A 17,648-nucleotide genomic window follows, 5' to 3' on the forward strand; every position below is an offset into this window, starting at 1 on the left:
ATTTGTTCTACACAACTAACTACCTAACAACCTAGAATAACCCCAAATGCCTTAGCAACACGTTGGCAACTCAATTCAATTCAATTCACCTTTATTTGTATAGCGCTTTTACAATGTATATAGTGTCAAAGCAGCTTCACATAGAAGATCATAGTGAATTGAAACATTGTAGTTCAGTTTTCAGTGATTAAGTTCAGTTCAGCTCAGTTTAGTGTGGTTTAATAATCACTACTGAGAGTCCAAACACTGAAGAGTAATCCATCGATGCGCAGCTCTACAGATCCCGAACCATGCAAGCGAACCATTCTCTGGCTTGCATGGTAAGAACTCTAGCAGCTGCATTTTGTACTAGCTGAAGTTTGTTAATAGAGGATGCTGGGCAGCCAGCAAACAGTGCATTACAGTAATCCAGCCTAGAAGTCATAAAAGCATGAACTAGCTTTTTTGCATCTTTTTTTGCTTTTTTGCTGAGATGGATAGCATACTTCGTAACTTAGCGATTTTTCTCAGATGAAAGAAGGCAGTTTTTGTGACATGGGATACATGATTTTCCATTGGAAAAACAAATATGGAAGTCAATGGTTACAGGTTTCTTAGTCATAAATATTTAAAACAAGTAAAGGGTGAATAAAGGAAGACAGAATTGTCATTTTTTAGGGTGAACTATCCCTTTAACATTGTCCTTTACATGCAGTTTAGCATTTATATTTATATCAGTTGTCTATTTATAAGAATTGCACAACTAAATATTTTACACTGTATGTTTTCAGAACAAGCTCCTGTCAATCTGTTCGCCACCCCCCACTCAATAACTGATCCCAGACCTGCACTTACTCCTGTCCATACTGGTGTTGTAGTAGCTGGAGTCCTGCTTCTTCTCATCAGCACAGCTGTTGTACTCCTCTTTGTACGGCATCACAAGCTCAGGTAAACATACTCTATACTCTAGTAAATCCTGATGTTTATGTATTCACATGCTCATCCAATGATCTTGCATTGTCATTGCATTACATTTTTAGCATGGCAGTTAAAGGTTTTTTTGCTAAGATAAAAGAAATGCATCTGAACTGCATAAAAATAGTAGCATAGAATATAATGACTGGAGGATATTGATAAACAATCAATCAACACTAGATTATGCCTCATCCAGTTCAAGGTCCTACATTGGCTATGTTTCTCCAAAAAGAAATTACATAGGATTTTCCCCAATACGTCTCCTATTTGTGATAAATCAGAAGAAGCTGATTTAGCTCATAGTTTTGTATTCTTTCATAAAATACAGGGATTCTGGAATGAGGTTTTTAAAGTGCTTTCAGATGTCCTTGATCAAAACGTAGATCCTGACCCAGGGCTTTATATATTAGGACATTCTGATTATACATATTCATTGAGCAATGCACAGCAGAAGTTCCTTACATATTGTTTAATAACAGCCAAAAAGCTGTTGATATTTTACTGGAAAAATGTTCATCCTCCAACTGCTAAACTATGGCTTGAAGAATGAATATCTACTCTGCACTTGGAACGAACCAGATACCTTTTAAAAGGCAGCATTGGACAATTTGTGAAGATTTGGGGCCCTTTTTTCTGTCACTTCATGGGGAATTCTTCTCCCCAAAGCAATGTATTGTAACTAAAAAGTTGTTTTGATTATCACAGTATTGTATAGTTACAGCAAAGAGCATAGAATCACCAAGAGGCGATACTCTAGTGCGATTTGGGAAACAGCCACTAGATGGCGCGGCGGCCATTTTGAAAATGAAAATTCCAATAGAACAACAGCATTTTATAAATCTGTAAAATAAACTATTAAAAGTGTTGATGATTGTGATTGTAAGTGTTGTATTGTCGTCTTACAGGTTGTATCTCAGCTTTAATGCGCTTCTTAAGTAAATAAATAAAAAACAAAGCAGCTGCTTGCCATCGCAACAGCAATAAGATCCAATGGACAGCCGACCGCTTTCACTCCAAAATGGAGGAATCTGGTGCTGGGGGCTGCTGTTGCAAAGGAACGTTCTATTGAGTGTCACCTCTTGGTCATTCTAAGCTCTTTGGTTACAGGCTGGACTTGGGGTGTTTGTTTTTGTTTTGTTTTTGTTTGTTTTTGTAAGTTTATGCATTTCGGAAAACTAATCCTGGTATTTGGGATTATTGTAAATCTATTCAATGACCAAATAAAAAATTATTTGACAAAAAAAAAAAAAAGAATATAATGACTGTACTGTGGCTGCTTTGTGTGCATACTGTATGTTCAGAGGAGGTCAAGGAATGGAGCTTGTGTCCGGATCTGCTGTGACTCAATACCAACGTCAACAAGTATACACTGCTCAACCTGAGGCACTCGACAGCAAGACTTCTTCTGTTTCACATGCTAAAGGTTATCTCTATTCATTTATTTCTTCGTTCCTTTGTTTGTTGATTGGTTTGCTCATTTATTCGCTCGTTGGTTTGTTCATTCATTTGTTCTTTCATTCGTTCATTCATTCATTCAACGTATATTAATGTACACACACATTCTAATACACATCTGCTAGTTGTACTCTTTTCTGTTTAGTTTAAGTACTTAATTTATTACTTCTAGTGGATATTCTTTGAGGCGGCACGGTGGCTCAGTGGTTAACACTGTCGCCTCACAGCAAGGTCGCTGGTTCGAGTCCCGGCTGGGACAGATGGCATTTCTGTTTCTTGTATGTTCTACCCGTGTTGGAGTGGATTTCCTCTGGGTGCTCCGGTTTCCCCCACAGTCCAAAGACATGCACTATAGGTGAACTGAATAAACTAAATTGGCCATAGTGTATGAGTGTGTGTGTGAATGCGATTGTGTATGGGGGTTTCCCAGTACTGGGTTGCGGCTGGAAGGGCATCCGCTGTGTAAAACATATGCTGGAATAGTTGGCGGTTCATTCCACTGTGGTGACTCCTGGTAGATCAGGGAATAAGCTGAAGGAAAATGAATGAATGGATATTCTTTATTGAAACTTTTAATATCTATTCGTTACATAGTAGTTCTTATTTATTTTATTTATTTATTACATGCTAGGTGTTATGAAGCGGACAGGAGACAGAGGTAAGGAAACGTTAGGGTGTTTATTAAATGACAACAAGGAGCACATGAAGGATAGCCAGGAGGATCAGGAATGATGTTGGGGTCTTTTCCTCCGTGGCTGGGTAACAGGAATACACGAGGATGGACAGCACACACCAGATACAGCTGACAGAGGATGACACAGACTTGGAAGGACTGGAAGACAGGACGATTCGGGTGGACCAGGAAGACTAGGAGGAATACAAAGAGAACAGGTAAGTAAAGCGTTTGTTTTAGCTGAGGATGACTACGCTGAGTGGTCGCTCAGTTGTCCGCTTTCGTCGAGACGAGCCCGGACAATGAGCGACTGGAGTGCTGTGCTTTTATCTGGTGCTCGTGAATGTGATGCAGCTGTGTGCTCATTAGAAGTCAGGTGATGGTGATCTTCGTGAGTGGGGATCGTGAGAGCCTGACCAATCCGTGACAGTACCCCCCTCCCCAGGGCCCGCTCCTGAGGGCCGACACCTCCGACGCCGTGGTGGTCTCCCTCTGCCTCTAGGCGCTGGGAACTCAGGGTGGCTCTCATGAAACTCCACCATGAGACTAGGATCGAGAATATCAGCTCTGGGAACCCATGTCCTTTCTTCGGGGCCGTACCCTTCCCAGTCCACCAGGTACTCCAACTGGCCACCACGACGTCGGGAACGCAAGATCTCCTTCACTGCGTAGACGGCTCCTTCTTCTAGGAGCAGTGGAGGAGGGGGTTCCTCTTCGTGGTCAGGCTCTGTGGAGGGAAGAACAGGATCGTGATAGGGTTTCAGGAGTGATACGTGGAATGTAGGGTGAATACGGTAGTGAGAGGGTAATAGTAGTTTGTAGGTGACGGGGTTAACCTGTTCCACGATGGTGAAGGGACCAACAAATCGGGGACTTAACTTGCGAGAGGGCAGTCGCATGCGTATGTCCCGGGTGGATAGCCACACCTTTTGTCCGGGTGTGTATCTGGGTTCTTCAGACCTTCTTCTATCGGCGGTTACCTTGCTTCGACGGACTGCCCTCTGCAGATGTTGATGAGCCTCGTCCCAGACTCTCTCGCTCTCCCGGAACCAGTGATCCACTGCGGGGACATCAGATGGTTCGCCATCCCAGGGAAAGAGCGGTGGTTGGAAGCCCAGGACGCACTGGAATGGCGTGAGTCCGGTGGAGGGTTGCCGCAGTGAATTTTGGGCATATTCTGCCCAGCCCAAATACTGGCTCCAGGAGCTCTGGTGACCACTGCAGAAGGTCCTCAGGAACCGTCCCACCTCCTGAATCTTCCTCTCTGTCTGCCCGTTGGTTTGGGGATGATATCCAGAAGAGAGGCTGACGGCCACACCTAGGAGCTTGAAGAAGGCTTTCCATAGACGTGAGATGAACTGTGGACCTCTGTCCGACACAATATCTTCTGGAATACCAAATGACCTGAAGACTTGATTAAAGATATTGTCGGCTGTTTCAAAGGCTGTGGGAAGACCTTTCAGAGGGATTAGTTTGACAAACTTTGAGAATCTATCTACGATGACTAGAATACAGGTATTACCTTCTGACGAGGGGAGGTCAGTGATAAAGTCCACTCCTAGGTGTGACCAGGGACGGTTCGGAATCGGCAAGGGATGGAGCTTTCCAGCGGGTAGATGACGTGGGCTCTTGGATTGGGCACAGTCCTTACAGCCCTGAACATATTGCCTCACATCCCTTGCCATGTTTGGCCACCAGAATCGTTGGGATACTAGCGAGAGAGTATTGTTGATCCCTGGATGTCCAGTGCCTAGCGAGGTATGTAAGGAGTGGATCAGATCTACCCGGTGTTCAGGTGGTATGAACTGCCGATGAGGAGGGCATCCCGGCGGAGCAGGGGCTTCCGGAGTGGCAACGACTGGAGGAGCGTTCCAGGTGATCGGACAAATGGAGATGTGTTCGGGAAGAATCTTCGTTGGGAGTTCTTCATGATCGTGTAAACGAGAGAGAGCGTCTGCTCTTAGATTCTTGGGTCCTGGACGATAGGAAATGGAGAAATCAAAACGTGAGAAGAAAAGTGACCATCTGGCTTGACGTGGACATAGTCTCTTGGCCTCTTTGATATATTGGAGGTTTTTGTGATCTGTGATCACCTGGAACGGATGTTTGGCTCCCTCCAACCAGTGACGCCACTCCTCCAAGGCTAGCTTGATTGCTAGAAGCTCCCTGTCTCCTATGCTGTAATTCTGCTCCGCCGGGCTCAACTTCCGAGAGAAATAGGCACAGGGATGCAGTCGGGGCGGTGTATCATGATGTTGGGATAATACTGCCCCGACGCCGGTGGTGGATGCGTCCACTTCCACCACGAAAGGAAGATTTGGGTCAGGATGAGTCAGGAGTGGGGCCCTTGTGAACTCCTTCTTAAGAAGGCGGAAGGCTGCGGCTGCTTCTTTGGTCCACTCCAGTCCTTTGGGTTTACCCTTGAGGAGATTAGTGAGAGGTGATGTAATCCTGCTGTAGTCCTTGATAAACCGTCTATAAAAGTTAGCAAACCCAAGAAACCTCTGGAGCTCCTTAATGGAAGTGGGTTCTGACCAGGATAGAACAGCCTCAATTTTCTTCCCATCCATACGTATACCGGTTTGGTCAATGATGTATCCCAAGAAATGAATCGACTTCTGGTGGAATGAGCATTTCTCCGCTTTGAGGTAGAGGTGATGTTCTCTCAATGTGTGTAGGACCTCCGCAACGTGTTGGCGATGTTCGGCCTCACTCCGGGAGTAAATGAGGATGTCATCTATGTACACTATTACAAAGTGGTGAAGAAACTCCCGGAGGACTTCATGAATGAAGTTTTGGAATACGGAGGGGGCGTTGACCAGACCGTAAGGCATGACCTCATATTCATAGTGGCCAGTAGGGTCACGAATGCTGTCTTCCATTGGTCCCCCTCACGTATTCTTATCAGATTATACGCGCTGCGGAGGTCCAATTTAGTGAAGACTTTAGCTTCTCGGAGCTGTTCCAAAGCGGCTGGTACCAGAGGAAGGGGATATCGGTATTTTACTGTACCGTTATTTAGGACCCTGTAGTCGATGCATGGACGCAGCCCTCCGTCCTTCTTGGCCACAAAGAAGAAGCTTGAGGCGGCTGGTGATTTTGAGTGACGTATGTACCCCTGACTCAGAGCCTCCCTTATGTAATCTTCCATTGCCTGATTCTCTGGAAGCGAGAGCGGGTAGATCCTACCTCTTGGCAACTGGGCATCTGGAACTAGGTCGATCGCGCAGTCCCATGGCCGATGCGGCGGTAGCTGGGAAGCTCTCTTGGGGCAGAAGACATCATGAAAGGAGCTGTACTCCTTAGGAATGTGGATAGACTGCTTCTCAGGAGGACTCTCGACCGATGTTGTAAACAAAGAAATGGGGTTCCGACCTTGAAGAGGGAGATTTGGAAAACAGGTAGGTGTACATCCAGATCCCCATTTCTTTATCTCTCCTGTGCCCCAAGAGATGATGGGATCGTGCTTCACCAGCCACGGGCGCCCTAGAATGATGTCCATATTTGCACCCTCCAGAACCAGAAATTGAATCCTCTCTTGATGTAACAACCCCACTTGAAGAAGGATGTCTTCGCATTGTCGATGGATACGGGTCGAAGATCGAGTGCACTGGGTTATCGGTTGTATCTGGTATATATGCGAGGACGCCTCAGTACGTAGGTGGAGTTGACGACAGAGGGATTGGGAGATGAAGTTCCCTGCTGACCCGGAGTCGATGAGGGCTGTGACAAGGAGAGAAATAGAGGCAGTAGTTATTTGTACGGTGGTAGTAAGTGGTTTACATTGTTCAATATTCGTACTGAATACACTCACTGAAGTCCGAATGGGACGAAGGGGACACTCCATACGGGTGTGTCCACTGACACCGCAGTATAGACACAGACCCCGGGTCAGCCTCCTCTGTCGTTCCGCTGATGTCAGTCTTCCAGACTCTATTATCATGGGTTCTGGTTCTGGAGAGGCTGTTGACTCAGGCGATTGGAGGAGTGCAGACGAGGGGGTGATGGTGTCCTGTTGATAGGAACGGAGACGATCGGAACATCGGAGAGAATGTTGGATGAATCTCTCCAGACCCATAGTATCATCTAATGTGGCCAGCTGGATTCGGAGAGTGGGTTCCAAGCCGAGCCGGTACGTGGTCAACAACGATCTCTCATTCCATCCACTTGCAGCTGCTAGAGTGCGAAACCGGAGAGCATATTCCTGTGTAGATAGAGTACCTTGCTTTAGATGATACAGCTGCTCTCCAGCGGCTACTTCCCCATCAGAACGTCCAAACACCTCTTTGAAATACTCCGTGAAGGTAGTGATGGAATTCATGACCGGCCCGGCTTGGTTCCAGATCGTCTCAGCCCATTTAAGTGCAGGCCCAGAGAGTAGTGATACGATGTAGGCGATCTTTGACTTATCTGTGGGATATAGAGAAGGTTGCATTTCGAATATGAGGGAACATTGTAACAGAAAACCATTGCACTCCCCCGCTCCGCCTGAGTAGGGCGCTGGTCGGGCCATGGGACTGGAAGGAAGGGCCGAAGAAGAAACTGTGGAGGCGGAAGTGCTCGGTGCTGGTGGCGCGTTGGAAAGTGGAGCTGGTGGCTGTAGAATCCGCTTCAACTGGTCCACCAGCTCTTGAAAGTGATCGGGGGTGCTCATGTTGTCGTCGTTATGGGTCCGGGCTTCTGTTATGAAGCGGACAGGAGACAGAGGTAAGGAAACGTTAGGGTGTTTATTAAATGACAACAAGGAGCACATGAAGGATAGCCAGGAGGATCAGGAATGATGTTGGGGTCTTTTCCTCCGTGGCTGGGTAACAGGAATACACGAGGATGGACAGCACACACCAGATACAGCTGACAGAGGATGACACAGACTTGGAAGGACTGGAAGACAGGACGATTCGGGTGGACCAGGAAGACTAGGAGGAATACAAAGAGAACAGGTAAGTAAAGCGTTTGTTTTAGCTGAGGATGACTACGCTGAGTGGTCGCTCAGTTGTCCGCTTTCGTCGAGACGAGCCCGGACAATGAGCGACTGGAGTGCTGTGCTTTTATCTGGTGCTCGTGAATGTGATGCAGCTGTGTGCTCATTAGAAGTCAGGTGATGGTGATCTTCGTGAGTGGGGATCGTGAGAGCCTGACCAATCCGTGACACTAGGATCTATTATTAGAGTATTATTTATTTATTTTTTTATTTATAATTAAATAAAGTACATATTTCAATAACGAGTAGTAATGATTCTTTAGTTACTAGTGAAGAAATTTTATTAGTTCTTCTTTAAAAGTACTTATTTGTTAAATAAATGCTGGTATCTGTTATTAGATATTTAGCTTTTTGTATTAAGATACAAGTACATATTTCAATAATGATTGTAACTAAGTAACTATTCTGTTTTCATGTTCTATCTGTCGTCTTTCAGATATTAACTATGATGTTTTCTTATATATTTTTCCTATATATATTTCCTATATATTACCCTCGGTACTATATTAACTATTATGTTTTCTTATATATTTTTCCTATATATTAATCTCGGTACTAATAATAATTTATTAGATAGTCTTTCTTTACTGGACTCATTTATTTGGTTCTGGTTGCAATAGCAACATATTTGTTATATATTCAGTAAGAATATTCTCATTTAGAGGATTTATGAACAGAAAATGTCAATAGGTTAATATAAAATATTTAATATTTTCAGACCTTTAAAAATGTAGCATAAATGAACAATGAATTCATATTTATTCATCTTTTTAAACATTAGTTAATGATAATAATGTCATTCATTAGTAGTTCATGTCAACTCACAGCGCATTAACTAATATTAACAAGCATGAATCTTGGACAATAGTTGCGGGAGTTGTCTTATTGTTTGGCTTTAGAAAAATGTACTTATACAGTCAAGAGAAAACCTGAAAAGTTTTTCCAAATTTGGGATGCCTTTGTAGATTTCCTGTAGGAAGTTGATACAAATCTTTTCTCTGTATAACTTGTATTACCTGCTATTGATATACCGTTGTTGTTATATGATGTACCTTTATATTGTATGTGTAAGTACATGCATTTACTTATATGTTTGCATCTATATATTTTTTTTTCATTATTTTTTTGTATATATATTTTTATTTTTATTATTTTATTTTTCATTTATTACTATTATTATTATTTTATTATTATTTTGTATGTTTGGTTTTGATTTCTGTTGTATATGCTAAAAGCTACTAAAATCAAAGACAATGTTTAAAAAAAACAAGGATGAATCTGAATTTTAAAAATGCATTAGTAAACATTGAACTATGATTAATAAATGCTGTATTGTTCAAGTCTGAAAACTTAATTGACCAATTATTTATTTAGTCCGTTTAGGAATAAGAAAATATAAAGCCAATATATTTATGATTTATTATTAGGGGTCTAGTAAATGCCTAGAAAACTCATACAGTCTGTGAAATCACTAACGACTAGTTTTGTGTGCACAACTGAAATCTTGATCTTCTTTCAGTTTGCAGGGTGATCGTCCAAAATCAGAGTGCTGAATGTAAGCCCTGCTTTCCCACAGCACAGATAGAGGAAGTGTCTCAGCGTGACTGTGCTTACGAACATAAGCGCCCTCACACACTTCAGCTGAAATCTACAAGTATGTCTGAGTAATTGATCAATGTTGCAATCGATTCCTGTACTGTCATCTGCTCATTCGAATTTCTTACGACTCATACTAAGTGTGTAACCAACAATCAAAAAAACTGTTGTTTGTATATGGCATGCATGCATTGACCTATTGCCAAACTGCTCATGTTTATTTAGAAACCTTGGGATCTATACTTTTTTATTATAAAGAGTTGAAAATTTGAAATATATAAAATATTATGAAACACATATGCATTTGTACATAACATTTATAATAATAATAATAATAATAATAATGTGGATACTTTAACAGAATAGTTGATCTAATAAGGTGATCAGATGTAATAAAAGGCTCTCTTTTTAAAAGTTTTTGCAGTAATTCCATACAATAATTTTGGGTTTCTTTAGTATTTTTTAGTGAATAGTTATTTTGCCTAAAAGGTTAGAATCAGAATCAGAAAGAGCTTTATTGCCAGGTATGTTCACACATACGAGGAATTTGTTTTCGTGACAGAGCTTCTAAAGTGCAACAGGATTACAGAGACAGGACAAAAAACAGATAATAAATATATTTTAAAAAAAAATAGAAGTAGTGAGTGCAAATATACAGATTGACAAGTGTATGTACATGTTTATTACTATATACAATGTTATATGTGCAGCTGTTATGTGCAAATTGGCATGTAAAGTGTGTTGTTAAATAAGTGTATATGTGTATAAAGTGTATGGCAAGTAGTGATGTTGGCTCCACAATTATTATCATCAAGTGTTCATGAGATGGATTGCCTGAGGGAAGAAACTGTTTAAACTGTGCAGTGCTCTGTAGCGTCGACCAGAAGGTAAAAGTTCAAAGAGGCAGTGTGCTGGGTGTGAGGGGTCCAGAGTGATTTTGGCAGCCCTTCTGCTCGCTCTGGATAAGTACAGTTCTTGGGGAGTAGGAAGGGTTGTACCAGTGATTCGCTCAGCAGTCCGAACTATTCGATGTAGTCTTTGGCGGTCGTATTTAGTAGCTGAGCTAAACCAGACAGTTAATGATGTGCAGATGACTGATTCAATGATGGAGGTGTAGAACTGTTCAGCAGCTCCTTTGGGAGGTTAAACTTCCTCAGCTGACGAATTTCTTAATATTTGTCCGGTGTGAATATGTGTTCGGTGTGAAAAAAAAATCTAAATGACCTTTTTTTCCACTGTAAACACCATTTTGTGAAATGTAAATATTCTATGGATGTTAAAATACCTACCTATGCATATATTAATTAATTTATTTATTTAGAAGTATGTAATATTTGACTTATTTTTGTTGAATTTGGTTAATTTAATAGTAATTTAATCAATGTCATTTTCATATGCCTGTGTTTCTCTGTCAGTGTCAGACTCAGATCAGATGTTGGATGGGATGAAGGATCGTCTGCTCTGTCTTAGAGAAGTGCTGGTGGAACGGACAAAGTTGAAAATAAACCGAAAGCTTGGGAAAGGTAAAACAGACATTTTTTTGTCCTACTGTATAGGTGTTTTCTAAACAGATGTGAAATCATAAATACCGAAAGATATTTGGTGAAAGACGAAAAATGAGAATGTTGACAAATGCATGATTAAATCATAACTGAATATTAAAATAGAAAATTTATAAACGGGCCAGCTCAGTGGTTAGCAATGTTGCCAGTTTGCATGTTCTCCCCGTGTTCATGTGAGCTTTCTCCGGGTGCTCCGGTTTCCCCCACAGTCCAAAGACATGCGCTATAGGTGAATTGGATGAACTAAATTGGCCGTAGTGTATGAGTGTGTGTGTGAATGAGTGTGTATTGGTGTTTCCCAGTACTGGGTTGTGGCTATTAGGGCATCCACTGCGTAAAACATTTGCCAGGATAGGTGGCAGTTCATTCAGCTGTGGCGACCCCTAATAAATAAAGGGACTAAGCTGAAGGAAAATGAATGAATGGAAATTAAATGACTTGTAAAGTTAAATGGATTTAAAATAAATGTAAGGTAGCAGTTTTTGTTTTATGATTTTTTTAAAGTGTATATATATGTATATTGTATATTTTATTATCTCATTTGCTGTTTTAATATTTTAACCTTAAAAAAATCTTTGGACGTATTATCATAGTATCTATATAGACAATGAAATGCATAGGTTATTGGTCACAATTTACAATAAGGTTTCATCAGTGAATGTATTTACTTACATGAACTAATACTTGTGCAGCATTTTTTAATCATAGTTCAACATTTACTAATGCATTATTAACATCTGGATCCATGTTGGTTAATATTAGCTAATGCACCGTGAGTTAACACAACTGTATTTTCATGAACTAACATGAACAACTACTGTAATTAATGTATTGTTCATTGTTGGTTCATGTTAGTAAATACTTTAACATTTTTATATGATAACACAACTGTTATGTACTTTAAATTATGCCAGTGAATAATTCAGATGAAAATAGTATTGTGGGTGTCATTTTAGGATCTGCAAATAAATTATGCATGCTTACACTGGGATTTTGTCCATCTGCAGGAGAATTTGGAGCTGTTTATGAGGGCATATTTTCCCCGAAAATAGGACAAGACATCAGAGTTGCGGTCAAAACATCGAAAGGTGTGTGTGTGTAATATAAATAACAGAAAAATATTGATTTCTGATAAGGAAAGGTGATATATAATCTAATAATATAATTAATAATAATTAAGCACCAGCCTGGGATGATGCATTTTACACAATTATTGAAATCAACCTCTTTTTGTAGATGTGATCCCCAGTGAAGAAGATCTGGAGTCTTTCCTGAAGGAGGCGGAAATGATGAAGGATTTCGATCATGTGAATGTAGTTAAACTGCTTGGTATGTTTCTGAATGAAATAATTATTTCATGTCTGAAATCTAGGCTAAAATCTATAATTGATATGTAGTTGGATCTGACACGGCAGCTGGTCCGCTGTGGCCTGTAGGTCTGTTCAAGGGCATATGAGTGTGAAGCACATGAACAGTGGGGGATACGACTAACTTTTACCTCCTGCCTGTCTTTGACCTGCTGAATTATGGCAGGATTATGCCATTGTAGGAATTAAATGGATCATAGCAACTGTAATGTGTACTAATGTAATTGGCATCTGTCCAGTGTTGTGATGCTCAGCGGTCAGTCAAGGTCATGTGCAGACAGTTTAAAGAAGCATCTCACAAAAAAAAATTATTTCATTATACTTTACAATTTACAGTATATTGGGTGAACTAAATTAACTCTACCTTACCAGTCAAAGATTTAAAATAATTAAGATTATTTAAAATGAAATCATATTCACCAATGCTGATTTTATTTGCACTTATTAAGAATAAAATTTTTTTCAAAATGCTGAGCATTTACGTAATAATTTCAGTATATTTGTTTTCAATCTTGAGAAAAAATCTTGCTATTCTTGTTTCACAATTTAGGGAAGCCATGATACATTTCATTCATTCATTTTCCTTTGGTGTAGTCTCCATTTTAGAAGTCGCCACAGCGGAATGGATCGCCAACCATTTCAGCATGTTTTACGCAGCAGATGCCCTTCCAGCCACAACCCACTACTGGGAAACACCCATACACACTCATTCACACACACACACACACACACACACACACACACACACACACACACACACACACACACACACACACACACACACACGCGCACACACACACACACACACACACACACACTCATACACTACAGCCAATTTAGTTAATACAATTCACCTATAGTCCATTTTGAGGGATGTAAACAATAACAATGGTCCTAATGTATTTCCTGTTTTACATTTTTTTAATTTCTATAGCTTCTGAAAATTCAAAAAGAGCCACATATTGATAAATAATCCTATGGCAGGATCATTAAGTTGCCTCTTGTTACAGTTATGAAATAGTTTTGACAACAAGCAGGAAATTTTCATCGGCCAATAACATCACCACATTGAAATAGTCTATAACGGATGTCTTTAATAAAATGATTATTAATCACTGTTTTCAAAACCGTTAGCGAAAATAATTATTACTAATTGAGCACCAATATTGTAAATAACAGCAAAATGTTCATAAACCATGAAACACTGAAGACTGGAGAAGTGCTGAAAATAAAAGATATGTTTTAAAAATAATAGTATTTATAAATATTTGTAAACATTATTAAAACAGGACACCACTGTGGCGCAGTGGGTAGCACAATCGCCTCACAGCAAGAAGGTCACTGCCTCGAGTCCCGGCTGGGTCAGTTAGCATTTCTGTGTGGAATTTGCATGTTGTTCCCGTGGGTTTCCTCCGGGTGCTCCGGTTTCCCCCACAAGTCCAAAGACTTGCGGTATAAATGAATTGGGTGAGCTAAATTGGCCCTAGTAGTGTATGAATAAGTGTGCATGGGTGTTTCCCAGTGTTTGGGATGCAGCTGGAAGGGCATCCGCTGTTTAAAACATATGCTGGATGAGTTGGCGGTTCATGCCGCTGTGGCGACCCAAGATTAATAAAGGGACTAAGCCGAAAAGAAAATGAATGAATGAATTATTACAACAGGAAACAGTTCTTTTACATGATAATATTTATATATAAATGACAATGTTTATTATTTATATGTAATATTTTACATTATATTATTATTTCACAGTTTTCGTGTATTAAATAAATGCAGCTTTGCTAAGGAATCTTAAATGTATTAAATAAATGCAGCTTTCTTAAGCATACAAGACTTTTTCAAACACTTTTGATCGGTAAGTGTAATTATGACCTTCCTTTGTTGAGTTTATGTGTTGTTTTCATCCACCAGGTGTTGCACTAGAGTGGGATCCGGAATCTTCCATGGTTGTTCCGCTTGTTATTCTCCCATACATGAAGCACAGAGACTTACACAGTTTCCTCAAAGCGACTAGATACGATGATGTTCCCATGGTCAGTCCCACAATCTGAGAAAAAGCAAACACGTTTACAAGAAGATCTTCTCCTTTTACACTCATGTTTGGTGGATAAAGCTAAAATAAGCATTAATCTCATGACTTGTTTTCTGCAGTTTGTTCCTCATCAGAGTCTTCTGCGCTTCATGATGGACATTGCTGCGGGAATGGAGTATCTGAGCCTTCAGGGTTTCTTACACAGAGATCTGGCCGCCCGCAACTGCATGTGAGTTTCCACTGGAGGGCGACAGAGAGCAAATCTGTTAATACTTCTATTGTCTCAAAAATGCCACACCTTATGGACTGAATCTTGCTGGACTCTTAGTCACACACTCATGGTTTTGTTTTTCACAGGTTGGGTGATGATCTACGTGTGTGTGTGGCAGACTTTGGCCTCTCTAAAATGATGTATTCCTGCAACTACTACAGACATAAGAGTCAGAATGTTAAACTGCCTGTGAGGTGGATGGCCATAGAGAGTATGTCAGACTTCATATTTACCACCAAGAGTGATGTGGTGAGTGCTGTTTATGCTTCTAAAACAGCATTTAAGTGTTAACCCAATCAAAAATGAATGTTACTAATTACTCGAGACAGTCCTCGCTGCAGCCCACAGCTTGATGACGTACTGGACCAGCTCCAATGTGTAGTGGACGTGAGGCGTGAGCGTTTGTTGCTAGAAACACTCATTATTTACATTAATTATTAAATTAATCTTTCAACAGGCCAAAATGTAAAAAGGCACAAAATAAAATTGTTCAAATCCAGCTGTCTGTCAAACGGTATTTTGAACAGATTTCATTTTGTTTTAGAAAGAATTTATTTAATTATTTCACCCAGAGAAAATTCTGAATTATTAAACAGACATACAACTGCACTAGACTTTCACGTAGTTCATAAATAAACCATCTATATCATACTTTTTCATGCTACTGCTGATCAACAGTGGTGGAAACAGTACTAAAAAAATCATACTCAAGTAAAAGTATCATTACTTGCCTAAAAATGTAGAGCAAGTAGAGTAAAAGTATCTGTTGTAAATGTTACTCAAAGTATGAGTAAAAAGTAGCCCTTTTAAAAGTACTTAAGAGTAGTGAGTAATGTAATTTGTGAATGTGTGTAAATGAAACATTCTGTAGTGCATTTACTGCCGTTAGTGCCCAGCATTAATGTTAGATTAGATTTAGGTCGTGATGTCAGGTGACCAAAATTTAAGTCTAGCCAGCATCTAAGGACAATATTATTTTAATGTCCAATAATGACGTCAAATGACGTTGATATTTGGTTGATTTTAGGTTGTGTTAGAAAGTGAACAAAATCCAACATTGAGCCAACATCTTAAACCAGCATCATATTGACGTCAAATACTGACATATATTCGCAACACATGCTCATTGTGAAAACGTAGCCCTGGGGACGTTTCTGGAGACAGCGAATCACGTAGGCGGAGGTACGTATGGCTCAATGGTCAATCGATAAAATTGGTTGGATTTAGGGAAGGGGGAGGGTGTGTCAGCCGATCGATCGCTCAGTCAGTCAGAAAGTCTGTCCAAAAGTGAGTCAACAGCGGCCTCTGGTGGGTTTACACGAGAACAGCAGGCGCGAAAACAAAAACTGCAGAAAAACGTGCCGCTGGGATGTATTTCGCGGTCTCCAGAAACGTCCATGGAGGTACGTTTTCAGAATGAGCCTGGGTTGTATATTCGTCAGGAATGGCAACCAAAATCCAACGTCTGATAGACGTTATAGTGGTAACGTCCACACAACGTCAACGTGTAACATCATTAGATGTTGATGTTTGGTTGATTTTAGGTTGGGTGGTGGACATTTTTGGAGGCCTGACGTTAGGGTTCTGACGTCAACCAGATTTTCATTTGCAAACAAAATGCAACAACCCCACGACATCTTGTCCGTTTTGGGAGTTTAAGGCTATTTCGGTCATCACAGAGTGAACATCCGTCATCTTCTCATCATCAGTGACATGCATCTAAACAGTCTCTGGGTCATTGTGTGTAAAGATTTTGACACTTTTAATGCTTCTCAACAGTTTGCTGCAATTATAAATCGCCCATGTCTTGAAGTAGTTTATAATGATGCGATTTACCTTCTGTGTGCAATTTGTCTGGACAGGACTGATTTTTCTAATCCTCATAGACAAGAAAAAATAAAGTAGTGACTGCAGGTTAAAGGAACGTAGTGGAGTAAAAGTACTGATAATGCACTAAAAAATGTACTCAAAGGAAAGTAAAAGTACATATTTTTAAAACTACTTAGTAAATTACAATTCCTGAGAAAAACTACTCTATTACAGTAGTTTGAGTATTTGTAATTTGTTACTTTACACCACTTCTGATATGCAGATTATGATCAAGAATTCAAATGATAAGGTGCATCTAAACTGCATCTAAACAATTTGTTTTTGATGCAGAAATTAGTGAAATGTTTTTACAAATTCAGCACTGGGGAAATTTCCAAAACCGTTCAAGAACAAATGAAGAGTTCAGATGCAAAAACATCTAAACCGTCTGAAATTTTCTTCTAAAATTAGCATTTTTTTCTTAGCCTCCAATATTTTTGTTCAGATATTTTACTTTAAAGGCAATGCAAATAACCAATATTTTTTGTCATAAAAGTGGATTTACTGAACATACACACAGGAGCTTGCGAAAAATGCTCATTTTAGAAGAAAATTTCAGATGGCATTTAGAGATTTTTGCATCTGAACTCTTCATATATAACATAATATTTTGTGTATAGAACATCTGACATCAATCACATTTTTGGTTCTGATTCTCATAGTGCACAATACATGCTCAATTATAATAAAAATCTAATATGACATCAGTATATATTTTTGTATTACTTAAATGTGTTCCTTTTTTATTTACTCAAAAAATGTTGTATTATTATGTGTCTGTGGGGAACAATATGACAAGATGTTTCTGTGAGATTTACATACTAACAAACAATATTTTTTTTCTAACTTTGATGTTCCTGATGTTTCCCAGTGGTCATTTGGAGTAAC

The 17,648-nt window shown here is 39.9% G+C and overlaps 1 protein-coding gene across 1 annotated transcript in view; it reads left to right on the plus strand.

Moving 5' to 3' along the window:
- The window catches only part of si:ch73-40a2.1 (tyrosine-protein kinase receptor TYRO3), a 28,404-nt gene that overhangs the window by 7,063 nt on the left and 3,693 nt on the right, over positions 1–17,648 (plus strand). The window contains exons 4-13 of the mRNA XM_056462637.1: positions 771–927; positions 2,256–2,377; positions 9,583–9,717; positions 11,081–11,182; positions 12,229–12,309; positions 12,458–12,550; positions 14,500–14,621; positions 14,740–14,849; positions 14,978–15,140; positions 17,632–17,648. The exon at positions 17,632–17,648 is cut by the window's right edge and continues 117 nt beyond it. Coding sequence (XP_056318612.1) covers positions 771–927; positions 2,256–2,377; positions 9,583–9,717; positions 11,081–11,182; positions 12,229–12,309; positions 12,458–12,550; positions 14,500–14,621; positions 14,740–14,849; positions 14,978–15,140; positions 17,632–17,648 — 1,102 coding nt within the window. The remainder of the gene's footprint in view (positions 1–770; positions 928–2,255; positions 2,378–9,582; positions 9,718–11,080; positions 11,183–12,228; positions 12,310–12,457; positions 12,551–14,499; positions 14,622–14,739; positions 14,850–14,977; positions 15,141–17,631) is intronic.

Source organism: Danio aesculapii, chromosome 7, assembly GCF_903798145.1.
Source record: "Danio aesculapii chromosome 7, fDanAes4.1, whole genome shotgun sequence".
Classification (NCBI taxonomy): domain Eukaryota; kingdom Metazoa; phylum Chordata; class Actinopteri; order Cypriniformes; family Danionidae; genus Danio; species Danio aesculapii.